At 42.2% G+C, this 26,131-nt stretch overlaps 1 protein-coding gene across 1 annotated transcript in view; it reads left to right on the top strand.

The window, feature by feature from the left end:
- syne1b (spectrin repeat containing, nuclear envelope 1b) overlaps positions 1 to 26,131 on the top strand; it is a 136,589-nt gene that overhangs the window by 3,230 nt on the left and 107,228 nt on the right. Inside the window, exons 2-19 of the mRNA XM_090210871.1 lie at positions 1,383 to 1,444; positions 6,100 to 6,195; positions 6,408 to 6,491; positions 7,539 to 7,631; positions 7,873 to 8,057; positions 8,315 to 8,511; positions 10,576 to 10,685; positions 12,368 to 12,400; positions 12,630 to 12,737; positions 13,270 to 13,407; positions 14,284 to 14,448; positions 14,682 to 14,794; positions 15,042 to 15,210; positions 15,432 to 15,528; positions 15,633 to 15,653; positions 16,084 to 16,286; positions 19,891 to 20,055; positions 20,311 to 20,463. Coding sequence (XP_090066997.1) covers positions 1,383 to 1,444; positions 6,100 to 6,195; positions 6,408 to 6,491; positions 7,539 to 7,631; positions 7,873 to 8,057; positions 8,315 to 8,511; positions 10,576 to 10,685; positions 12,368 to 12,400; positions 12,630 to 12,737; positions 13,270 to 13,407; positions 14,284 to 14,448; positions 14,682 to 14,794; positions 15,042 to 15,210; positions 15,432 to 15,528; positions 15,633 to 15,653; positions 16,084 to 16,286; positions 19,891 to 20,055; positions 20,311 to 20,463 — 2,192 coding nt within the window. The remainder of the gene's footprint in view (positions 1 to 1,382; positions 1,445 to 6,099; positions 6,196 to 6,407; positions 6,492 to 7,538; positions 7,632 to 7,872; positions 8,058 to 8,314; positions 8,512 to 10,575; positions 10,686 to 12,367; positions 12,401 to 12,629; positions 12,738 to 13,269; positions 13,408 to 14,283; positions 14,449 to 14,681; positions 14,795 to 15,041; positions 15,211 to 15,431; positions 15,529 to 15,632; positions 15,654 to 16,083; positions 16,287 to 19,890; positions 20,056 to 20,310; positions 20,464 to 26,131) is intronic.

Genomic DNA, 26,131 nt, shown 5'->3' with positions numbered 1-26,131 from the left:
AGCGGTATGACGGCTGCGTGGTCCCATGGTGTTTATACTTGTGTAACATGGAAATTGCTCCCAAGGATGAACCAGACATGTGGAGGTCTACAATTTTTTTCTGAGGTCTTGGCTGATTTCTTTTGATTTTCCCATGTTGTCAAGCAAAGAAGCGCTGAGTTTGAAGGTAGGCCTTGAAATACATCCACAGGTACACCTCCAATTGACTCAAATTATGTCAATTAGCCTATCAGAAACTTCTAAAGCCATGACATAATTTTCTGGAATTTTCCAAGCTGTTTACAGGAGTCAACTTAGTGTATGTAAACTTCTGACCCACTGGAATTGTGATACAGTGAGTTATAAGTGAAATCATCTGTCTGTAAACAATTGTTGGAAAAATGACTTGTGTCATGCACAAAGTAGATGTCCTAACTGACTTGCCAAAACTATAGTTAGTTAACAAGAAATTTGTGGAGTGATTGAAAAATGAGTTTTAATGACTCCAACCTAAGTGTATGTAAACATCCGACTTCAACTGTATGTCCACATGTTCCGTTGTTGTACACCTAAATGTTTATATATGTGCGTTCAAGGAGCTGCAATTGTGTTGCAGGATGCACCAATGTATCTCTCCTCTCTTCATCTCTTCCTCTGATCTTCCATACCACTGCATAACTTCCTTCCTCTTTCACCTCCTCTATGCCAGCTTTTCCCTAAACTCGGAACCCCAAGGGGTGCACATTTTGGTTTTTGCACTAGTACTACACAGCTGATTGCAAATATCAACTAATCATCAAGCTTTGATCATTTGAATCAGTTGTGGAGTATCAGAGTAAAAAACAACATTTGGGGTCCCCATGACCGAGTTTGGGAAACTCTGTGCCATATCCCTGCTTAGATTACTGTGTGGTCTGGGGCTGCGCAGATCAGAGGTCTACACTCGTGAACAGAATGGATACTACTCACAACTCAATTAAATATTCACATTGTTTGTGAATGCACTTACTTGAACAGGCTGCAAGAAGCGTTGGGAATAGAGAATATACTTGAGCTATAAGGCACGGGTGGGGTGGTATATGGCCAATAAACCATGGCTAAGGGCTTTTCTTAGTTGCGGAGTGCCTGGATACAGCCATTAGCCGTTGTATATTGGCCATATACCACAAACCCCTGAGGTGCCTTATTGCTATTATAACTGGTTACCAGTTTAATTAGAGCAGTAAAAATAAATGTTTCATCATACCCGTGGTATACAGTCTGATATACCATGACTGTAAGCGAATCAGCATTTAGGGCTCGAACTACCGATGAAACAGGGGAGGCAGCAGTTGTGAGCAGGGTAGGCAGTTATCTTGTGTGACATCATGTATTGACCATGTTCTGTACCACTTCAATTCCAGATGAACAAGAGGCCGTACAGAAGAGGACCTTTACAAAATGGATAAACTCCCACTTGGCAAAGGTAAGAAGGTATCCTTTACTATGTCTTTGTGCTTCAACACAACACTTGATAAGATATGTGTTGTGTGTTAACACATCATGATGAGTTAACTATCATGCCACCCGCAGCTTCCCTTTCCGTATAGGAGCGGAGATGATGAAATAACGTTATTACAATGGTATAATCACTGATATACAGCAATTGTATCACTATGATAATATTGCTATCCCGAATATTATCCTGACCTTTGTTATCAGATGGCTGTAGTAGTATTGTACTGCTGCCTTTGACCGCCCAGTTTTATAGCTGCTCTCTGGACAGTGGCATTTCAGTAGTCCTCGTGACCCTGTGTGAACAGAGATTGGACCATGAGATGAGGGTTGTCATCCAATCATAATGATTCTGCGAGGCACCTCCTAGTGTAATGGAACCACATTATGCAAACAAAGTGTCAGAGGTTTTTATGTCAATTTTGTACACGTGGAAAACTACAGTTTGATTGAGGCCATAATAGACAGTTCACATTTCAAGATATGTTTTTCCTCATTCGGATGTTTGGATTGTGTTACAGTGTAGCTACTGAGTTGTTTGTAGAATCAGTCCTGTAAATGTATTTTAAACGAGACCAGGGGAGAGTGAGACAGAGAGAGACACTAGTAAAGATGACTCAGGGCAGAGATCCGTGTGTTTCTCAGTTCCTCAGTAAGCTTACAATATGCCTGCAGCATGCCTTGCCGAGCCAATGTGATGGACAGAGTAAAGTTGACTAGGAAGGTAGAACTATCCGTGTCACTGTGTTGTATACAGGAGATCACCAGGGCAGAATTTTAGAGAAGATAATACCTGTAGAGTAAAACTGTGTGTGTGCACGCGCTTGTGTGTGTGTGTGCTGCGTTTGTGCCTATAAGTATGCCTGCACACTTGTGTGTGTGTGTTTGTGTGTGTGTGTGAGGGCGTGCGTGTGTGGATATATTTGTCCATGGCTAGATTTGGCAGGCAGGGAGAGTTTAGCAGCACGGTGCAGATGGAGAGTGTGATGTGGGAGGAACATTTCTCTGCAGGAAGCAGAGTGTGCTCCAAAAGGCCATATGACAGTTCAGCTATTTAACACTATAAACATACTCATCATGAGTTATAGCTATATATAAACACATAGGATAGCTCATAATGGCATCATCATCATCATCATCATCATCATGAGTATGTGCATAACGCATTACAGATATGTGCTTCATAGATACTGTTAGTGCCAACCATGTTTTCTTGCTGTATTTTAGATAGCCAGGTTTTGCTGGCTCAAACGTTTTCGGTGACACAGCACATTGTGCTGCTGCTTGGCCAGACAGGGTGACTAATCAACTAGTACAGGGTTTAAGTTTTGAACCCAGCGGAGAGATCTGTCTTTTGTCCTGTCACATTTGGCCCACGGGGAGGCAGTTCAAAGCGTGGGGTCAAAAACGTTGGAAGAATCTGAGTAATGTGGCTGGCCAATAAGTCACCACGGAGGTCTATTCCTCATTATTCATGCTGTACACTTATACCCCCTCTCTCACACACACTCTCACCTCTATCTCTCTCGCTCTCTCTGTCTCTCTCTCTCTCTCTTTCTCCTTTCCTCTCTCCATCTCTCTCTCTCACTCTCTCTCTCTCTCGCTCTCTCGCTCTCTCTCTCTGTGCATACCAATGAACATGTAGAATAAGCCTAGCCATGAGCCTCTCGCTCCAGTTCACTAGCCTACTGCTACTGTAGGAGGGATTCAAATCTCAATTCTTATCAGTTCATCTCTCAATCAGTTTATCTAATCTCATCTAAACCTTTTCCGTCAAGTAAGCAAGCCATTCTGAAAGGATTACGATAGACCACATGACGGTTGCCTTAAAGTTCCCATTTTAAAATAGATTTTTTTAATCAAATTCTGAATGGAACAAAATGTAATATGTTGGTTTTATGATGGAAAGTGCTGGCCCTTTTAGTTTGAACTTTCACTGGGCAGTCACGCTTTTCCCATTGTGTCCATTTCCTCTCACGTTACCAAGCACTTTTGCATTGGTTGAATGTTTTATGACAATGTGTGCGTGCGTGTGTGTGTTATGACAGTATGTGTGTGCACATACATGTGTGTATGTGTGGGTGCGTGTGCATGTGTGTGTTTCATGACAGTGAAAAGGTCTTGTCATGTGACTCCTATTTTGTTTGTCACAAAACCCAGGATGGGCTTGATGTTTTTTTTGTTGTACCTTGTGACTCATTTAAGTGTAATGACATTCTGGAGATGTATGGTTTGTGTTGCTGGTCAAATAGTTTAATGTAATTTATATATTTAAATTGATCTTGTTGTTAGGATACTGGTGGTCATAAAGGAGGAATAATATTATCTAAAAGACTTCCATTAGATTCTGTCTTTGAAGCAAAGAAAATAGAACAAAAAACAGTGTATACTTTTCACACTGTTGTACTCCACAGTCCCAGCCAACTTCATCCTGTCGTCCTGTCATGCAATGTGACGAGTTGTGAAACGAACAGCTCAGCCTGCCAAGACAATTCCCACAAAGACCAGCGTTCCATTAATGAATGCATTGTTTTCGTGTATGATTTCTGAGAATGTTCTGTGTGTTTCATGATGTAGTTTTCTCTGTCACCTAACTCCGTCAGAATTCCCTCAGCTCTGATAATACATGGATAGTTGGATACAGTGTGTTACATGAAACAACTATGCCCAGCTAGGGTTAAATGGACCCATGCTCTGATTTTGCTCTGAATCACACTGCCTCAGGCACGGGCACCTCGCCATCTCAGATGCACAGGCACCATCTTTTCAGCTGCAGGGGAGCTCTTTCTGTTCTCTTTATAGTCCAGCCGCTAGCTAGCCAACAAGCTCTGTTCAGTCTGGACTCCAGTCTGTAGCTGGCTCTGCTTTCTTTTCTCCTCAACACAAGGGCTGGGGAGAGGGCTGTTCAGTCTGGACTCCAGCCTGTAGCTAGCTAGCTAGCTCTACTTTTACTCCAACCTGTATAGTAGCTAGCTAGCTCTGCTTGTACATCAGCCCGAAGCTAGCTAGCTCTGCTCTATTTTCTCCTCAACACAAGGGCTGTGCGAGAATGAATGTGTTGTGTTTCTACGATTTACTTATTGAAAGATTATAGTGGATTGTAATAAGATAATGTCTTTATTAACTTCTTATGGCTGCAGGGGCAGTATTGAGTAGCTTGGACAAAAGGTGCCCAGAGGTGCCCAGAGTAAACGGCCTGTTCCTCAGTCTCAGTTGCTAATATATGCACATTATTATTAGTATTGGATAGAAAACACTCTGAAGTTTCTAAAACAGTTTGAATGATGTCTGTGAGTATAACATAACTCATATGGCAGGCAAAAACCTGAGAGGAAATCCAAACAAGAAGTGAGAAATCTGAGGTTGGTCGATTTTCAACCCAAGCCCTATTGAATTCCCAGTGGGATATGAATGAAGTTGCACTTCCTAGGGCTTCCACTAGATGTCATCCGTCTTTAGAAACGTGAATGAGGCTTCTACTGTGTTGTGGGACTGAATAAGAGCTGAATGAGTCAGGTTACTGGCAGAGAGCCATTTCCTGGTCATGCGCATTCCACATGATATCGCCCTGCGTTCCATTGCTCCTCTAGACACAAATGATTTCTCTTGTTGGAACTTTATTGAAGATTTATGATAAAAACATCCTAAGATTGATTCTATACTTAGTTTGAAATGTTTCTTCGACCTGTAATATAACTTTTTGAAGTTTTTGTCCGAAGTACTGCACGAGCGTTTGGACATGTGTACCTAACGCGCTAACAAAAGTAGCTACTTGGACATAAATAACGGACATTATCGAACAAATCAAGCATTTATTGTGGAACTGCGATTCCTGGGAGTGCATTCTGATGAAGATCATCAAAGGTAAGGGAATATTTATAATGTGATTTCTGGTTTCTGTTGACTCCAACATGGCGGCTACTTTGATTATTTTTCTGAGCGCCGTCTCAGATTATTGCACAGTTTGTTTTTTCCGTAAAGTATTTTTGAAATCTGACACAGCGGTTGCATTAAGGAGAGGTATATCTATAATTCCATGTGTTAACTTGTATTATCATCTACATTTATGATGAGTATTTCTGTTGAATCGATGTGGCTATGCAAAATCACTGGATGTTTTTGTAAACTCAGATTTATTTTCTAAATATGAACTTTATCAAACAAAACATACTGGTATTGGGTAACATGATGTCCTATGAGTGTCGTCTGATGAAGATCATCAAAGGTTAGTGATACATTTTACCTCTATTTGTGCTTTATGTGACTCCTCTCTTTGGAAAAATGACTGAGTTTTTCTTTGACTTGGTGGTGACCCTACATAATTGTTTGTGGTGCTTTCGCTGTAAAGCCTATTTGAAATCGGATACTGTGGTGGGATTAACAACAAGATTACCTTTAAAACGGTATAAGATACATGTATGTTTGAGGAATTTTAATTATGAGATTTCTGTTGTTTTGAATTTGGCACCCTGCACTTTCACTGGCTGTTGTCATATCATCCCGTTAACGGAATTGCAGCCCTAAGAAGTTTTAAACAATAGGTGGTCTATAATTTGTAACAGTATAGCCTACCAATGACCAATTAATGAATGTATTAGTTTCACTGTTGAATCTTCTCTTCCCTAGCGTAAACCACCTCTAGAGGTCACCGACCTCTTCGAGGACATCAAAGATGGGGTGAAACTTCTGGCTCTGTTGGAGGTGCTGTCTGGACAGAGACTAGTAAGCGCTGCTCTTAATATATACAATCATTGGTAATGCTGGATTATTCTGTTCATGCTACAGAGTTCAGTCGTATTTAATTACCATAATATTGTATTGAACTTTCTTGCTGTATTTAATGTGAGCGCTCTGATAAGATTTTGTGTATTTACAGTACTCCATATGGAAAATACACTTAAACTTTACTTGAACCCTCCCTCCTCTCTCCCCAGCCATGTGAGCAGGGCCGCCAGCTGAAGAGGATCCACTGGGTGTCCAACATCGGCACCGCCCTCAGGTTCCTCGAAGGCAGGAAGGTAAGCACGCCCTCAGAGTAACTACACAGTATTTTCCCTGAGTATTTTGTCATAGCTCGAGTTTAACATGTAACCCTAAGGGCCCATTCGCAATGTCACATATCTTCTAAGGGTTTTATTCAAAACATTTGGCCAAGGCTTGTGAAAAGAATATTCATCTCTGTTTAATGCTAGCGGTTTGAAAATACGACATTGTATCATAGTGTTTATGAACAAAGATAGATAAATGGAGGCAATGCATGGAAATATGTATCTATGCAAGGCCATATGGATGGTACATCCTCTCTCAGTCAGTATTGCTTTGAGGCCTGTATCTTACTGTGACCTTCTCTCACCATGCCTGACCTCTGACCTCAGTCTGTGTACCGAGGATCCCCGGTCAGTGGCTGCCTGTAAAACACACTGTGTTCATATACTGTATGCATTCCTTTTGTTTAATTCACGGTGTCTATTCCTAGCTATTCTTTGATTGAGCCATTCTTTTCCTCTTTGTGCATCTTGACTATTGTAGTGCCATCAACCAGGTGCTTTCTGGTTGTCATGCAATTTTGTATGCATTTTGAAACTTTGGAGTCAAATCTTTCCTGCCCTCTCCTTTCTCCAACCTTTGTGAAATAGTCACATCATCCAAATGAATCCTACAAAAAGACGAATGTAAATATGCAGCAACCTTAATGTCAACTAGTTTGCTCATCCAAAGTTTGTTACAGTGATATTCACTCCATTGGCTTTATTGTTACTGTCCTGCCAAATTGAGTACTCTACAGCTTTTATGTTTTTCCTTTGTTGAGCTTGGCTGTTTCTGCCTCACCTGCTTCCGCTCTTCCAAATATCACGTTGTTGCATCAGAGAGCTGATTTTGATGGCTGTGAAAGAAGAAACATAAAATTGTCATTACTATGCCCATGGCCCACTCACTCAACAATGCCTTTATTTGTTAAACATTATTTCAGAATGTACCTATGTATGAGTACATGTATTTCCCAGACATTTCATTTCATGACAAGTTGTGAATTGCAGTTAAATTGGGGTTTTCTTTCCCAACAGATCAAGCTAGTCAACATTCATGCCACTGACATCGCAGACGGTCGACCATCCATTGTCCTGGGGTTGATATGGACCGTCATTCTCTACTTCCAGGTAATGTGTTGTTGTATCTGGTCAGTTTGACACTTACATGTTGTAATATGACTGTCTGTGAATGTTAACAGTGTCTCACAACTCTCCGTGAGTGGTCTTCAGTGTTGTTTTTACCTGTTATATTGAGAAGTGACACTTTAATGCACTTTTTTAATCTAATCTAATCTAATCTACATACAGTTATTTGATGTTGCTATGGTTACTCACAGCATGTTTGCTCTAATTGCTGACCCTCTGTCAGATCGAGGAGTTGACCAGTAACCTACCAGCCCTGGCAGCCCTGTCCAGCAGTACCTCCTCAATGGACAGCATGGCCAGTAACTCAGAGACGGGCAGTCCCCCTATGAAGAGGAAGGTAGTACCTAAGAAGTTCCAGGGCAACGCAAAGAGGGCCCTGCTCAGATGGGTGCAGTGCACCGCCGCCAAGTACGTATGCCATTATATATTTGGCCAGCTTTTCTAACCAGTGCTCCAGCGGGCAAAACGGGTTGAAATGATGTCATTACAACTAAATTAAGACCAGTTCAACATCATTTTCTCTACCATTTTCTCCACGTCAGCCAAGAGTATAGGAAACAGAGCTGTCTGTATCACCCGAACTGTCTGTATCATAATTTGAGTTATCATTTCAAGAGTGCTCTGCCACCGGCCCGCTGTAAACATATACTTCTGTTTGTCCCAAGGCGTCAGGGCATGGAAGTGAAGGACTTTGGTGCTAGTTGGCGGAGCGGGGTGGCGTTCCACTCTGTGGTCCATGCCATCCGCCCAGACCTGGTGGACATGGAGGTGGTGAGGAGGAGGAGCAACAAAGAGAATCTGGAGGAAGCCTTCTCATTGGCCGAGAACGAGCTGGGCATCCCACGCCTGCTGGATCCAGAAGGTTACTACCTCTCCTCTTCTATTTAATGAAAAATAAAAGATTGCTTTGTCAAAATAAGCGTACACTCCCTCACTCATCCCCAGCTCCGGCTGATACATAGGGCAGCAACAAAGGATCTCCACCTCTGTCTTCCATGATGCAAAAACTATGCAATTCCAACAGAACTTTATGGAATACTCTATTAAAGTTTTCATTGAAGATTGTGCAAGGTTTATTTATGGGTGTTTCGTTCCTTCAAAGTGTTGTTGATACGTCTGTCTGGAGATAATAATGCAGACAGCAGCTCAGCAGCAGTCACTTCAGGAGAGATTCAGACTCCTGAGCCCTGAGGCTTCATTACGAACCTCAATAAACGTCTGTGTTTATCATGGCCCTCGTTTTCTCAGAGATCAGGTCAGCGATAGAGATGACAGGAGACATTTATAATTAGATGTCACTGTGTCAGAGGAAACACTAAATGCAGTCTCCTTCAGGGCACAAATGTGTTCCCTGTTTTTACTGTGTCATATTTGTTATAGAAATTATGTTCCTGCCCGGCCTGTATTTTACTCTATACAGTGCCTTGCAAAAGTATTCGGCCCCTTTGAACTTTGCGACCTTTTGCCACATTTCAGGCTTCAAACATAAAGATATAAAACTGTATTTTTTTGTGAAGAATCAACAACAAGTGGGACACAATCATGAAGTGGAACGACATTTATTGGATATTTCAAACTTTTTTAACAAATCAAAAACTGAGAAATTGGCCGTGCAAAATTATTCAGCCCTTTAACTTTCAGTGCAGCAAACTCTCTCCAGAAGTTCAGTGAGGATCTCTGAATGATCCAATGTTGACCTAAATTACTAATGATGATAAATACAATCCACCTGTTTGTAATCAAGTCTCTGTATAAATGCACCTGCACTGTGATAGTCTCAGAGGTCCGTCAAAAGCGCAGAGAGCATCATGAAGAACAAGGAACACACCAGGCAGGTCCGAGATACTGTTGTGAAGAAGTTTAAAGCCGGATTTGGATACAAAAAGATTTCCCAAGCTTTAAACATCCCAAGGAGCACTGTGCAAGCGATAATATTGAAATGGAAGGAGTATCAGACCACTGCAAATCTACCAAGACCTGGCCGTCCCTCTAAACTTGCAATGCAAAACGTTATGTTTGGCGTAAAAGCAACACAGCTGAACACACCATCCCCACTGTCAAACATGGTGGTGGCAGCATCATGGTTTGGGCCTGCTTTTCTTCAGCAGGGACAGGGAAGATGGTTAAAATTGATGGGAAGATGGATGGAGCCAAATACAGGACCATTCTGAAATAACCTGATGGAGTCTGCAAAAGACCTGAGACTGGGATGGAGATTTGTCTTCCAACAAGACAATGATCCAAAACATAAAGCAAAATCTACAATGGAATGGGTCAAAAATAAACATATCCAGGTGTTAGAATGGCCAAGTCAAAGTCCAGACCTGAATCCAATCGAGAATCTGTGGAAAGAACTGAAAACTGCTGTTCACAAATGCTATCCATCCAACCTCACTGAGCTCGAGCTGTTTTGCAAGGAGGAATGGGAAAAAATGTCAGTCTCTCGATGTGCAAAACTGATAGAGACATACCCCAAGCGACTTACAGCTGTAATCGCAGCAAAAGGTGGCGCTACAAAGTATTAACTTAAGGGGGCTGAATAATTTTGCACGCCCAATTTTTCAGTTTTTGATTTGTTAAAAAAGTTTGAAATATCCATTAAATGTCGTTCCACTTCATGATTGTGTCCCACTTGTTGTTGATTCTTCACAAAAAAATACAGTTTTATATCTTTATGTTTGAAGCCTGAAATGTGGCAAAAGGTCGCAAAGTTCAAGGGGGCCGAATACTTTCGCAAGGCACTGTATATACATTTTAAAAGACCACAGTTTACATACGGCTAATTGAAAGTGGCAATAGACCTATACACACATCAATCATACTTAATTGACATACTGTAGTTTGCTTGATGGATACCACTAATGTCATTGTTTTATTATTTACTACTTTCACGCCAGACTCTCTCTCTCGCTCTCTTCTTCTGCAGATGTGGATGTAGATAAACCGGATGAGAAGTCCATCATGACATATGTGGCTCAGTTCCTCAAGCACTACCCCAACCCCCACCACTCCGAGACAGATGGACAGGAAGATGAGGTACCAAGCCATATTCACTGTAGTCCTGAGTCAAGTACTGTATTGGCATTGGCAAACTCAGTGTTGTGTTGTAATGCTTTATTTAAGTGATAATACCGGAGAAGCCAGTGTTTGGAGGATATATTGGCACAGGTTTTGTTCGTCTCGGGCCGGCAAACCGCGCCAATATATCCTCCAAACACCGGCTTTGAGGGTATTATCACTTTTATACAACGGGTTACCAACATATTCAAATAATGATTGACATATTTTCATTAAAATCGTTATTTGGATGAATTTATTAATACTATTTAATCCTCCTTTAATCCAAGATATAGTCCCAACACAAATCTAGGGTTGCTACCCAAGGTTTGGTTGCCAGAGACAAGACCCTGTCGTTAAGTCTTTTTGTTCTAAATCTGGGGATCTGGGGATCTTTCTTTGGATACATCCATAACAATGACCTTATGATGTGAGATTTCGTCTGGCATAGAGCATTGTCTCTCTCGCCAGACCATTGTTCAGAAGAGATAGCCAACTACACAGCTAACACAATCACTTCAAACTAAAGCTGGAATGACAGCAAACTAGCTGCATTTCTTGTTTTTCTATTGACATTTCTTTGTATATATATCCACAAAAATTATGGTAATTCATGATTTCGACTGGCTGATAAAAGATGCCAGCCTGTCTGTCTTGTCCTGACTGCCGACATGTTCGTTACCATAGGACAGCTGGAGATCGAATTTTAATACTGAAACAATGTTTCAAATGTCAGAGAGACAGACAGCAAGGTTATTACAAATCTCCGCTGTTGAAAACCAAATGCTCGTCTTAAAGAAATAGGAGGTCAAGTCTAGATGCTTTTTACAGGGTAGATCTAGTATATAAATTGCCTGACTGAGCTGATGAGACAGTGGATTGCGCAGTCAGATGAAACAGAGTAAATAGGCATTTTAACATCATAGATTTAGCCGGTGGTAATTTGCGGAATAGATACCGGCTGGAATTCCGTTTGAACCAATCAGCATCCAGAATTAGAACCACCTCTCCCATAAGTACTTTTCTCTGCTTTTGTTTTCTTTTGTCTTCTATTGTATTTGCGTTTTCAGTATGATTGTTCTAGTTTACCCAGCTACAGTATATTTAATATCAAGTGGCTAACTAATACTGGCACCCTCATTGTTGTAATGCTTTATGTACTCTGTTATTGTATTGTTGTATCTGCTCTTGTATTTGTGTTTTCAGTATGCTAATGCTTGTTGCTAACCATATTTCCCATTACACCAACGACAGCTTTTATGAAAAAAAGATACATAAAAACAATTTGTCATTGCATGAACTCGGCAATCATCTTACTTTCCTCATTGTGCATTACGTCATTCACTCACTCCATCTCTCCGTCACGCTCTCACTCCATCTTACGTTATCTTTCCTGTTGCATTTGAAGCTGCTTCTTCGCTACTTTCCAAGTTTTGCACTCTCTATCCCAAACCTACGGGTAAGTCCATCCATGCCCGTGTAGTGTAGTGTCTGCCTGCAGTGTGCTATATTTCCTCTTCCTTATGTCCTATTCCTTATGTCACGGCTTCGCTTTGATTTTGCTCTCTCTCTCTCTCTTTCTCTCTCTCTCGCTGCCACTAATGCCTTTCTGTGCTGTCTGTTTGTTTGCATCTCTTCGTGTGGCTTTCTTTCCTGGATAGTATGGTCCTCAAGATATAGAGCAAATGCTTGAGGTATGTTGTCACTGAATACATAGATTCATCAGGGATTCCTATTTTGCTTTGAATCTTATTGTGCTTGCTGTGGTACTGGAAATCTATTTGGAAGGTTTTGGTAGGAGTGGTTTTACTGTATGTAGTTTGTTGAGAATTCTGTTCGGGTTGAGAGAGGAAGAATAATGGTGCATTGTATTACCTGAATATTATGTGTCATCTGAATGCTGTGTGTTAACTGACTTCCCAGAGAGAAGAGCGTAAGGTTCTGAGAGAGCTGAAGGTGTGGCTGGATCAACTGGAGAGGGACGTGCTGCGAGTCCAGGGAGCAGAGGGCAACCTGACAGACAAGTACCAGGTTAGTACCAGGTGACCAGAGGGCAGAGGGCAACCTGACCGACAAGTACCAGGTTAGTACCAGGTGACCAGGGGGCAGAGGGCAACCTGACCGACAAGTACCAGGTTAGTACCAGGTGACCAGGGGGCAGACGGCAATCTGACAGATAATACCAGGGGGCAGAGAGCAACCTGACCAACAAGTACCAGGTGATTGGAACCAAATCTCATGCTACGTATGTAGCTGGCTAATGTTATGGTATATTTAGTTCCAGGTCACGAGGTAACGTACATCATACTACGTGTAGAGGGAAGAGACAGAGCGTCGTAAACACCATGACTCTTTCTCAATAATCCTTCATCAATTTCTTGTATCTTCATGTCCTCGCTGACGTTTTAAAAAAGGATGTGGGAAGAGGGCTCTAAAAATCAAGGAAAGACTATAAAGAACAGGCCCATATTTGACTGAGCTCTACGTTCCTGTGTGTCATATACTCAATGTAACATATACTCAATGTAACACCTCTAATACTCGTGTTTCTACTTTGCTCCAGGGCTTCAAGAGTTTCCGTGTGCAGTATGAGATAAAGAAGAAACAGACAGAGCCTCTGCTGCAGCCGGTGCACAGGGATGGGAAGCTGTCTGTAGACCAGGCCCTGGTCAAACAAGCGTGGGAACGTGTCTCTATCAGGGTGAGTCAGTGTATTGCTGTCTATGGACCCCTGGACAACTAGCCTGATCCCATATTGCTTCAGTCAACTCTTATTTACAAAGATAGTCCACCAGGTTACTGCACAACCAGCCCAAGACTACACACAATCTATGGGCCAGACTCAAAAGGGCCGATTTCACGGACACAGATCAAGTCCACTGTAGTTATGGATTAGAGAGCGTACTATATGGAGGATCTCCATTGAAATAGCTTTTTAGTCCAGGACTAGGCTTTATCTCTGTCTGGGAAACCGGCCCACAGAGACCATTATAAATAGACTGTAACCTTTGTCATTGAGAAATTGTTATTTTTGTCCGCCAACTCATTTTCATTTGCCCTGTGTTTATTAGTTAGACCGAGACTTGCATTGCAGAATGCGAGCCCGGATAGCTATCATAATAAACTGAATGAGTGTTCAGTGAGGCGCAAGCTTTCGAAGGAGCGCTCATTAAGAGGGCATGCGAGTTTTGGAGCGAGGGGAACAGAAAGGGTTTTGTTCACTTGATAGAGTGTCCCCAGCCTATATGAACTGTGGACTGGAGTAGCACAGCACTGTGGCCATCCACTGGAGTAGATGCTTGAGAACATGTGGAAACCTTTTTAATCACCACCTGCTTTTTAAACTGCATGGTTAATGCTAATGCCTCGATTGTACTGATTGTTCTGGCTGTAATGGGTGGCCGTTGCAGCTCCTGGACTGAAACTTGATGAATAACCAAGTGGTCGAAACAATATCACTAACAAACCACATGGGAGCATAGATCGCAGTTTTTGCCACATTTTGCAGACTTTACATTTTTTTTGTTATCAAGCACCTGCTTAAAGTCTTTGGACATGTAATATTTGCCTATACTAGCTCCTGGACTGGCACATCCATCTGGATAAGTCGTTGCCTGGCCCACTGGGGGTGATCGGAGCCTGGCTGCATCGAGCTGAGATCGCCTTGAGAGAGGAGATTCCCATCCAACAAGCCCATGAAGAGACAGCCAACGTGATCCACAGGAAGCTGGAGCAGCACAAGGTATTCAGCAAGAGCAAATCTCATAATATATACATGTACTGTTGTAAAACGATCCTTGGATAGGCGTTGTGCGAAGGTACAGCAAATCTCAAAATTCTTGGTTTTGTTGGTCATATAAGAAAAGATGACAAAGTCACAATGATGTTTTGGATGTTGCACCAGTGTCTAGTCTAAATGATTCAACAAGTTTTTTTTTTATTTTAGCGTGCATGTATGTGGATATGTGTTTTTAGGAGGTACTGAAGAACTTGGAATCCCACCAGCAGACGTTCCAGCAGATCCACAGAGACAGATCTGTGAACGGGGTCCCTGTCCCCTCTGAACAGCTCCAAGACATGGCCGAGCGGTTAGTCATCCTTCAGTCATCTCTACATTAGTGTTAATACTGTAACACATCTATGGATGTCTCTGAACAATATTAGCCTGATCCCTGATCTGTTTGTGCTTTCTTGCCAACTCCTACGGTCGTTGTCAACCCATGAGTTGACAAGAAAACACAAACAGACCAGGGACAATATGACATTACTTAAATAAGACTGATATTGATCAGTTTGATTAGAATGTTAATATGGATTTTCTATTTTGTCAAACAGGTTCAACTATGTGTCCACATCATCTCATGCCCACCTGATCAAACTGGAATTCTGGGAGATGAAGTACCGTCTGATGGCGTTTCTCATTCTGGCTGAGTCCAAGCTCAAGTCCTGGATCATCAAATATGGCCGCCGTGACTCCGTGGAACTACTGCTGCAGAGCTACATTGTGAGTTGGCCTTTCCATTAGTTGTTACTGGTTTGTGGTAGCCTGGTGGTCTAGATCTATTTGTGTTGTTTAGCCAACCTCATGTTTGCCATGAAAATGACTATGGGAGTTGGTAAGACAGCACAAACAGATCTGGAACCACCAAGCTAATTTTCAATGGATATTGTTCCAATCCTATCCTCATGATAATTCCATGCTTATCTCACCATCATTCCCAACAGTCCTTCATTGATGGACACAAGTTCTTTGAACAGTATGAGACAACATTTAAGGCACTCAGGCAAGCTGCAGATGTCTACATCAAGTCTGATGGTTCAGGTAAGGGGGTTTTTCTTTTGTGTATGTTCACCTCAGATGTGCTTTGATTGAATGTTGTCTGTCAGAGAGGGCTAAATGTGCTAACTGTTGATTTCATATTCTAGGCATTAAGATCAGTAGGAAAGGTAAGTCTAGATTCATTTGGTATTGATATACAATAGGTAACATGGTGACCACACTAGCCTTTGATTTGCTGTGCACTAGTGGTTCACTGGTCTAACAAAAAATCAAAGGAATCTGATAGAATCTCACTGCGCCTGGCTGTTTACGAACTGACTACTCTATATTCTTCCACAAAGATCATTTCCTGTAACACAATTACTCTTTGCATGATACAGTAACAATAGTCACAGTAGGTCTTGGAATGTGAAACACTGCAAATGCAAATACCTTGCTGTCTTGACTTGCTTGGCTTATCCAACAGCCTTGAAACGTCTCTGTACTAGGCTCTATTAACAAGATCTTGAGTAATGGGTTGGTACGTGACCCAATTAACCACTGAAAAATCGTATGTCATGATGAAGAGAGAACTGACTCCATGATGTTTTCTTTCAGTTGAGGAAGCGGAGGGGGTGGGTAAGTTCCTGTCGGACACGTCGGCCCAGTGGAGGAACCTGTCGGTGGAGGTGCGTAGCGTGAGGAGCATGCTGGAGGAGGTCATCTCTAACTGGGAGAAGTACAGCAGCACGGTGGCTGGACTGCAGGCCTGGCTGGAGGACGCAGAGCAGATGCTCAACCAGTCAGAGAACAAAAAACGGGTGAGCATGAGGCTGGGTGGGTGGCAGGCAAAAAGGGAAACATTTAAGCTAAGAGTATCTTTATTCCATGACAACAATTGATGTTTTAGAATAAAAATACTCTCAGCTTACATTTTTACCTCCCATTCCCTTTTTCTTATTGGATTTACAGTGCATTTGGAAAGTATTCAGACCCCTTGACTTTTTCAACATTTTGTTACGTTACAGCCTTATTCTAAAGGTTATTTAAAAAAAAATTTACCTCATCAATCTACACACAATACCCCATAATGACAAACCGAAAACAGGTTTGAATTATTATTTGCAAATGTATAAAATAAAAAAAAACTGAAATATCACATTTGTGACGTCCGGCTCAAATCGGTCTTATGTAGCAAAATTTGAAATTGTGTTTTTTACATTGTATAAAAGTAGAGTCTCAGAGCTACACAATGGAATATCAAACACTACAGTTGAGGAACAATGAGAAAGTCATTTTGCTTTGAAAGTTGATGAACTTGTAAACTTACATTTGAGAAAATGCCCTTTGAATGTTTTGGTACTGCTATTTAAGAGCCCTTCTTTGTCTACACCATTCAGCATCGTTCACACTCTCTTAAGCTTTAGCCTCACCCATCTCTTTAAGGGTTGATCCGAATATACTAACAACAGCAGTCAAGCATGCAAGCTAACTTGCTAGCTACTTCCAGACATCTAAGTGAGAGAGAACAGCTCACTGAACATTACTCGCCCTAGCAGAGCTGGTTAGGCTGTTATGCTATCCAGAGCGTTGGTGACTGCAACTGTGCTTTCAAATTGTCCATATGTAAATCCAGATCGTTTGGCGCTCAGAGCTCACACTGGACGTTCTGGCCGAGGAGTAGGGTTGATCCGAACATTCTGACCTCACAACGGCAGTCATGCACCCAAGCTAACTGGCTAACATTGGCTAGCTTGCTAGCTACTTCCAGACACATAATGAGAGAAAACCCCACTCTGACCATTTTTCTCGCCCTAGCAGAGCTGGTTAGGCTGTTTTCATGTTATCCAGAGCGTTTGTGACTTTAACTGTGCAGTTGGCAACAATTTCATATGCTTTTTTGCCTACGTTTACTGACACCAGCCATATTCAATGGGTGTTGAGCGTTCATAAATTCATCAGTTATTCTGCGCTCTGGCACACTAAAACGAGAGCCTTTTGTTAAGACATGTTGCTAGCTAGCTAGGTAAACAATGAACCATAATCCCAACTCATGACGTTACTACCCTGCATGAATCTGCAGGTAGCTAACAAACCAGATTCAATGTTAGCTAATTAACATTAGGCTATAACTAGTGGCTTTGAGATACGAATTATAAGATCATACACGTAACGTTAGTTAGCGAGCCAGCTAACATTTTTAAGCTAGCTAACAGTACACTTGAAATGAAAATACTTTATGTTAAAGTTAGAAATGTATAATATCTGAAAATGTAGCTAGCTAGACTATCTTACATCATGGTTGGACGCATCTCCTGTCGGATGCCATGTTTGCCCTTAGTTTGAAGATGTAATCCAGAGGCAGGTGTTTTCTCCATCTCTTTAGCTGTCATACTCGAATTCCACTGATTTCAAAACTCGGTCCTCCAAGAAGTGGAGAGCATAGCCAGCCAGCTAACGAGCCAGCCAGCTAACGTTAGCTAGCTAACAGTACACTTTAACTTGACATTAGGTTCATGCAGATTTACTACAGATTTAAAAAAAAAAATAAGTCGGTGTTAGACAGGATTACTGCTATATGGCAGACCAATTCAAATTCATCTCTCGGCATGGCCAGCCCACTCATGATTTTAGCCAATAATGGCTAGCGGGAAGGTTGCTCACTTTTTCTGTGGCTAAACCAACTAGGCTCATAATTTAACAATTTATTTGTATTTACAGATGTCATACAAGTTTGTTATTAAGGCACATGAATGTTCACATGTTCGAGAAGGCATTTCTGCCCCCAAAAAACAATTTTTGATAAAAAAAAAGTGTTATGTTCAAATGGCTCCCCTGTGATTTAGTGACCCAATACATACGCCTAGTTTCCTGAAACGGGTCACATTTAAATAAGTATTCAGACCCTTTACTCAGTACTTTGTTGAAGCACCTTTCACTGCGGTTACAGCCTCGAGTCTTCTTGGGTATGATGCTACAAGCTTGGCACACCTGTATTTGGGGAATTTCTCCCATTCTTCTCTGCAGATCCTCTCAAACTCTGTCAGGTTGGATGGGGAGCTTCGATGCACAGCTATTTTCAGGTCTCTCCAGAGATGTTTGATCGGGTTCAAGTTTGAGCTTTGGCTGGCCCACTCAAGGACATTCAGAGACTTGTCCCGAAGCCACTCCTGCGTTGTCTTGGCTGTGTGCTTAGGGTTGTTGTCCTGTTGGAAGGTGAACCTTTGCTGAGTGCTCTGGAGCAGGTTTTCATCAAGGATCTCTCTGTACTTTATTCCGTTCATCTTTCCTTCAATCCTGACTAGTCTCCCTGCCGCTGAAAAACATCCCCACAGCATGACGCTGCCACCACCATGCTTCACCGTAGGTTTCCTCCGTAGGTTTCCTCCAGATGTGACGCTTGGCATTCAGGCCAAAGAGTTCCATCTTGGTTTCATCAGACCTGAGAATCTTGTTTTTCATGGTCTGAGTCCTTTAGGTGCCTTTTGGCAAACTCCAAGCGGGCTGTCATGTGCCTTTTACTGAGAAGTGGCTTCCGTCTGGCTACCATAAAGGCCTGATTGGTGGAGTGCTGCAGAGATGGTTGCCTTTATGGAAGGTACTCTCATCTCCACAGAGGAACTCTGTCGCTCAGTCAGAGTGACCATCGGGTTCTTGGTCACCTCCCTGACCAAGGCTCTTCTCCCCCGATTACTCAGTTTGGCCAGGCGGCCAGCTGTAAGGAAGAGTCTTGGTGGATCCAAACTTCTTCCATTTAAGAATGATGGAGGACACTGTGTTCTTGCGGACCTTCAAAGCTTCAGGTACCCTTCCCCAGATCTGTGCCTCGATACAATCCTATCTCCTTTGACCTGATGGCTTGGTTTTTGCTCTGATATGAACTGTAGGACCTTATATAGACAGGTGTGTGCCTTTCCAAATCATGTCATATCAATTTAATTTACCACAGGTGGACTCCAATCAAGTTGTAGAAACATCTCAAGGATGATCAATGGAAACAGGATGCACCGGAGCTCAATTTAGAGTCTCATAGCAAAGGGTCTGAATACTTATGTAATTAAGGTATTTCTGTTTTTTATATTTGATAAATTAGCAAACATTTCTAAAAACCTGTTTTCACATTCTCAATATGGGGTATTGTGTGTAGATTCTTTTTATTTTTACTTTATTTAACCCATTTTAGAATAAGGCTGTAACGTAACAAAATGTGGAAAAGTTCAAGCAGTCAATACTTTCCGAAGGTACTGTATATGCTTTTTGGGTCAACATTACATTTGAAGTGCTGTGCCAAAATACTCTTTCTGGCTGTATAGACACCCACTATGTCTGTTGGCCCCTTTAAAGCAAATTCAATGTTGTATATTCTATGCTCACAGCTATTGCTATCAATTGTGTAGAGTTTCTGTCTTTCTTCTTCAACCCTAGGACTTCTTCCGGAACCTTCCTCACTGGATCCAGCAGCACATGGACATGAATGATGCAGGGAACTTCCTGATCGAGACATGCGACGAGACCATCTCCAGAGACCTTAAGCAGCAGCTGCTTCTTCTCAATGGGAGGTGGAGAGAGCTGTTCGTTAAAGTCAAACATGTAAATTATTTTTTTTAAATCTCCTATTTGTCCTGCACCTACGATTATGATTATTGAGAAGCATACTTCCGGATTGGGCCATGAAACATGGCTGTAGACTCATTAGTCTACAGCCATGTGTCAGGGCTAACCACTATTATTTAGGCTGTGAGACTCAGGTGTCATAAAAGATCTTGGCATTGCTTTTATAAGCAAAGTTCACATTGAATGCTCAAGTTATAAAGACATTCATTGTATTCACTGTTTCCATGGCAGTATGCTAGAGCGGATGAGGTGGACAAGTTGAAACAGGACTATCAAGACTCTATCGCTACTCTCAAAACTTTCATGAATGCAACCAATGACAAGATGACTGCCCCTGTCCAAGTGTCCTTCCTGAATGTCAGGACATTCGTTCAAGATGTTGAGGTACCCATCACGTACTTACAGTGCCTTAAGAAAATATTTATAACCCCTTGACTTATTCAAAATAATGACAAAGTGAATACATGTTTTTAGACATTTTGGCAAATTTATTGAAAATCAAATACAGAATACAGAAATATGTAATTTACATAAGTATTCACATCCCTTTGCTATGTAACTCCAAATTGAGCTCAGGTGCATCCAATTTAATTTGATCATCTTTGAGATGACAAGTTGATTGGAGCACCTGTGGCCAATTCAATTGTTTGGACATTATTTAGAAAGAAGCCCACCTGTCTATACAAGGTCCCACAGCTGACAGTGCATGTCAGAGCAGAAACTATACCATGTCCAAAGAACTGTCCGTAGATCTCCGAGATGATTAGGTATATATCTGGGGAAGGTTATAAAACAATTTCCAAGAGTGTCCAAGAGCACAGTAGTTTCCATCATTGGAAACTAAAACAAATATGGAACTACCCAGACTCTGCTGGCCGTCCGATCAAACTGAGCAACTGGGCAAGAAAGACTTTGGTCAGGGAGGTGCCCAAGAACCCGAAGACCCCTCTGACAGAAGTACAGAGTTCCTTGGCGGATATGAGAGAACCTGCCAGAAGGACAACAGTCTCTACAGCACTTCACCAATCTGGCCTTTATGGGAGAGTGGTAAAATGGAAGTCACTCCTGATAAAAAGGCGTGCCTGGAGTTTGCAAAAAAGCATGTGAAATACTGAGAGCATAAGGCAAAAGATTACCTGTCTAACACTATTCCTACCATGAAGCATGGTGGTTGCAGTATCATGCTATGGGGAGGCTTTTCAGTGGCAGGGTCTGAAACACTGGTAAGGATAAAGGGGGGAAATGAATGAAGCCAAATACAGGCAAATCCTTGATGAGAACTTGCTTCAGAGTGCAAACAACCTTAGACTGGGGCGAAGATTTATGTTCCAACAGGATAATGACCCCAAGCATACAGCCAAAGTAATGCTGGAATGGCTTCAGAACAAGAATGTGAAAGTGCTTGAGTGGCCCAGCCAAAGCCCAGACTTGAATCCCATTGAAAATCTGTGAAAAGTCTTAAAGATTGTTGTTCACCGCCGCTCTATACTGAACAAAAATATAAAATACATTCATTAGGCCCTAATCTATGGATTTCATATGACTGGGAACACAGATATGCATATGTTGGTCACAGATACCTTTAAAAAAAGTTACGGGCATGGATCAGAAAATCAGTCAGTATCTGGTCTGACCACCATTTGCCTCATGCATCGCGACACATCTCTTTCGCATAGAGTTGATCGGGCTGTTGATTGTGGCCGGTGGAATGTTGTCCTGCTCTTCAATGGCTGTGCAAAGTTTCTGGATATTGGTGGGAACTGGAACATGCTGGCGTACACGTTCATCATCCCAAACATGTTTAATTGGTAACATGTCTGGTGGGTATGCAGGCCATGGGAAAACAGGGATTTAAAAAAAAATAGTGTACAGATCCTTGTGACATGGGGCATGGGCATTATCATGCTGAAAAATGAGTTGATGGCGGAGGATAAATGGTACAACAATGGGCTTCAGGATCTCGTCACGGTATCTCTTTGCGTTCAAATTGCCATCGGTAAAATGCAATTGTGTTCGTTGTCTGTAGCTAATGCCTGCCCATACCATAACCCTACTGGCACCATGGGACACTATGTTCACAAAGTTGACATTAGCAAACCGCCTACCCACACAACACCATACACGCTGTCTACCATCTGCCCGGTACAGTTTAAACTGGGATTCATCCGTGAAGAGCACACTTCTCCAATATGCACCAGTGGCCATCAAAGGTGAGCAATTACACCCTGAAGTTGGTTACGACGCAAAAATGCAGTCAGCTCAAGATCCTAGTGAGGATGACGAGTATCCAGATGAGCTTCCCTGAGACGGTTTCTGACAGTTTGTGCAAACCCACAGTTTCATCAGCTGTCTGGGTGGATGGTCTCAGACGATACCGCAGGTGAAGAAGCCGGATGTGGAGGTGCTGGGCTGGTGTTGTTACACGTGGTCTGGAGTTGTGAGGCCGGTTGGACGTAGTGCCAAATTATCTAAACAATGTTGGAGGTGGCTTATGGTAGAGAAATGTGACTCACCACCTGGATTCAGTCCTATGTAGCAAAATTTGAAATTGCATTTTTTTTTTTTTACATTGGATAAAAGTAGAGACTCAGAGTTAGGAAATGGTGTATCATACACTACAGTTGAGGAACAATGGGAAAGTAATTCTGCTTTGAAAGTTCATAAACTTTTGAAAAAATTGCCCTTGAATGTTTTGTTACACCTACTGAAGAGTTCTGCTTTGTCTACACCCATTCAGCATTGTTCACATCCTCATAAGCATTAGCCCCATGTCCACCCATCTCTTTAAGGATTCACATTTGAGGCCATGTGCTAAACAGAGTGAGTAGTGTAGTAAATAACCAAAGATTTCAAGACTTCAAGTGGTAAAAGTAGTAGCCTACAATAAGGAAAACATTCTAGGTAAAAATACACTTTATCTTGGCCTATATCCTAATCTGACTTTGGTGCAGGAAATGTTGTTCTTCACATTACCATCTCTGGTAAAAACACACTATATCAAATAAAATCTATGTTTATTTGTCACATGCACAGGATACAGAAGGTGTAAACGGTACAGTGAAATGGTTACTTACATATTTGCATAGAAGCAATGTCAAAAATAGTAAGTGTTCAGATACAAATATTTTTTAATTAATAGATGTTGCTTACCAAGACACAATTGTCTAAATTGGTGGTTCATGTGAATGAAATGCTATAACCAACCAGTCACTATTGTCTAGACATATACACATGTTCATGAAATACAATAGATGGCCATAATAACCCCCAGACACACCTGGCTAACATGATTTGTCATGTAATCGTCTGGAGAAGTGAAGTCTTTTGTGTAGACATGTAGCTAGCTAGCTAAACAATGAACCGGCATAATCACAACTCATACTACTACCACCAATACAAACTGATTGTCATAGCTGTAGTATGAATCTGCAGGTAGCTAAAGCTAACCAACTAGGATCAGTGTTAGCTAGCTAGCTAACATTAGGCTATAACTAGCAATGCAAATGTATTTCTGATTAGAATGATATTACTACACTATACCAGTAATGTTAGCTAGCGAGCCAGGAAGCTAACTTTTGCTAGCTAGCTAACAGTATGCTTTAACTTGCAATGAAAATGACTTTCTGACAAAATTAGGAATGTATAATATCTGAAAATGTAGCTAGACACTTACCCATATACATGGATGAATGCTTCACGACAGACTGGAACCATATAACTCCGTTTTGATGGTAGCTACATCTTGTTTGACCAGCGTTGTGTCAAATCATTCCGGTTCACACTGACCGTGGCGTGTGCAGAAAGTAGCCCATCACAACTTTTTCCAACTGATCTGTCGATTGCACCTGCTAAATTCAAGGCATCAATGTTGTTGAGTAAAGTGGCAAAACTTTTGTAGTTCTTGATGGCTAACGTTATATCTTTTAAAAAAGCAGCGGAAGAACGGATTATCAATCAATCAATCAATCAAATGTATTTATAAAGCCCTTTTACATCAGCCAATGTCACAAAGTGTTGTACAGAAACCCATCCTAAAACCCCAAACAGCAAGCAATGCAGATGTAGAAGTACGGTGGCTAGGAAAAACTTCCTAGAAAGGCCAGAACCTAGGAAGCAGGGGTGACCAGTCCTCTTCTGGCTGTGCTGGGTGGAGATTTTAACAGCACATGGCCAAGATGTTCAAACGTTCATAGATGACCAGCAGGGTCAGATAATAATAATCACAGTGGTTGTAGAGGGTGCAACAGGTCAGCACCTCAGGAGTAAATGTCAGTTGGCTTTTCATAGCCGATCATTCAGAGTTAGAGACAGCAGGTGCGGTAGAGAGAGAGTCTAAAACAGCAGGTCCGGGACAAGGCAGCACGTCTTGGGAACAGGTCAGGGTTCCATAGCCGTAGGCAGAACAGTTGAAAATGGAGCAGCAGCACGACAAGTGGACTAGGGACAGCAAGGCGTCATCAGGCCAGGTAGTCCTGATTTAGAGGGAGGGTACTTAAATTCACACACGACATCGGATAAGAAAGAAGAAATACTTCAGATATAACAGACTGACCTTACCCCCCGACACAAACTATTGCAGCATAAATACTGGAGGTTGAGACAGGAGGGGTCGGGAGACACTGTGGCCCCGTCCGACAATACCCCCTGGACAGGGCCAAACAGGCAGGATATAACCCCACCCACTTTGCCAACGCACAGCCGCCTCAACCCTAGAGGGATATCTTCAACCACCAACTTACTACCCTGAGAGAAGGCCGAGTATAGCTCACGAAGATCTCCCCCACAGCACGAACATGAGGGGGGTGCCAACCCGGACAGGAAGATCATGTCAGTGACTCAACCCACTCAAGTGACGCACCCCTCCTAGGGACTGCGTGGAAGAGCACCAGTAAGCCAGTGACTCAGCTCCCGTAATAGGGTTAGAGGCAGAGAATCCCAGTGGAGAGAGGGGAACCGGCCAGGCAGAGATAGCAAGGGCTGGTTCGTTGCTCCAGTGCCTTTCCGTTCGCCTTCACACCCCTGGCTCAGACTACACTCAATAATAGGACCTACTGAAGGGATGAGTCTTCAATAAAGGTTTGAGTCTGCGTCACTCACATGGATAGGCAGACCATTCCATAAAAATTAAGCTCCATAGGAGAAAGGCCTGCCTCCAGCCGTTTGCTTAGAAATTCTAGGGACAGTAAGGAGCCCTGCGTCTTGTGACCGTAGCGTATGTGTAGGTATGTACGGCAGGACCAAATCGGAAAGATAAGTAGGAGCAAGCCCATGTAATTCTTAGAAGGTTAGCAGTAAAACCTTGAAAACAGCCCTAGCCTTAACAGGTAGCCAGTGTAGAGAGGCTAGCACTGGAGTAATATGATATTTTTTTGAGGTTCTAGTCAAGATTCTAGCAGCCGTGTTTGGCACTAACTGAAGTTTATTTAGTGCTTTATCCGGTTAGTCGAAAAGTAGAGCATTGCAGTAGTCTAATCTAGAAGTGACAAAGCATGGATACGTTTTTCTGCATCATTTTTGGACAGAAGGTTTCAGATTTTTGCAATGTTACAAAGATGGAAAAAGCTGTCCTTGTACTATTCTTGATATGTTTGTCGAAAAAGAGATCAGGGTCCAGAGTAACACCAACACGTACTTAGCAGCTCATGTTATAGACAGAAGCATGCTACATGGCGGACCAATCCAAACTCATCTCCCGGGATGTCCAGCCCAGCCATTATCTCAGCCAATCATGGCTAGCGGGAAGGTTCCTGGCTTTTTTCTGTCGCTAAAACCAACAAGGCTTGTCATTTAACAAATGGATTCATATTCACATATGGAATACAAGTTTGTTATTACGGTTCACATGCCTCTCCTGTGAAGTAGTGACGTGCGACATACGCCTAGCTTCCTGAAACGGGTCACAATTTAACATTAAATTCTCTGGCAACAGCTCTGATGGACATTCCAGTAGTCAGCATGCCATTTGCACGCTCCCTCAAAACTTGAGACAACTGTGGCATTGTGTTGTGTGACAAAACTGCACATTTTAGAGTGGCCTTTTATTGTCTCCAAC

Source organism: Oncorhynchus mykiss, chromosome 19, assembly GCF_057628025.1.
Source record: "Oncorhynchus mykiss isolate SJ-2025 chromosome 19, ASM5762802v1, whole genome shotgun sequence".
NCBI classification, from domain to species: Eukaryota; Metazoa; Chordata; class Actinopteri; order Salmoniformes; family Salmonidae; genus Oncorhynchus; species Oncorhynchus mykiss.
The sequence above is the reverse complement of the archived record's forward strand: the minus strand, read 5'-3'. Positions and strand labels throughout refer to the sequence as shown.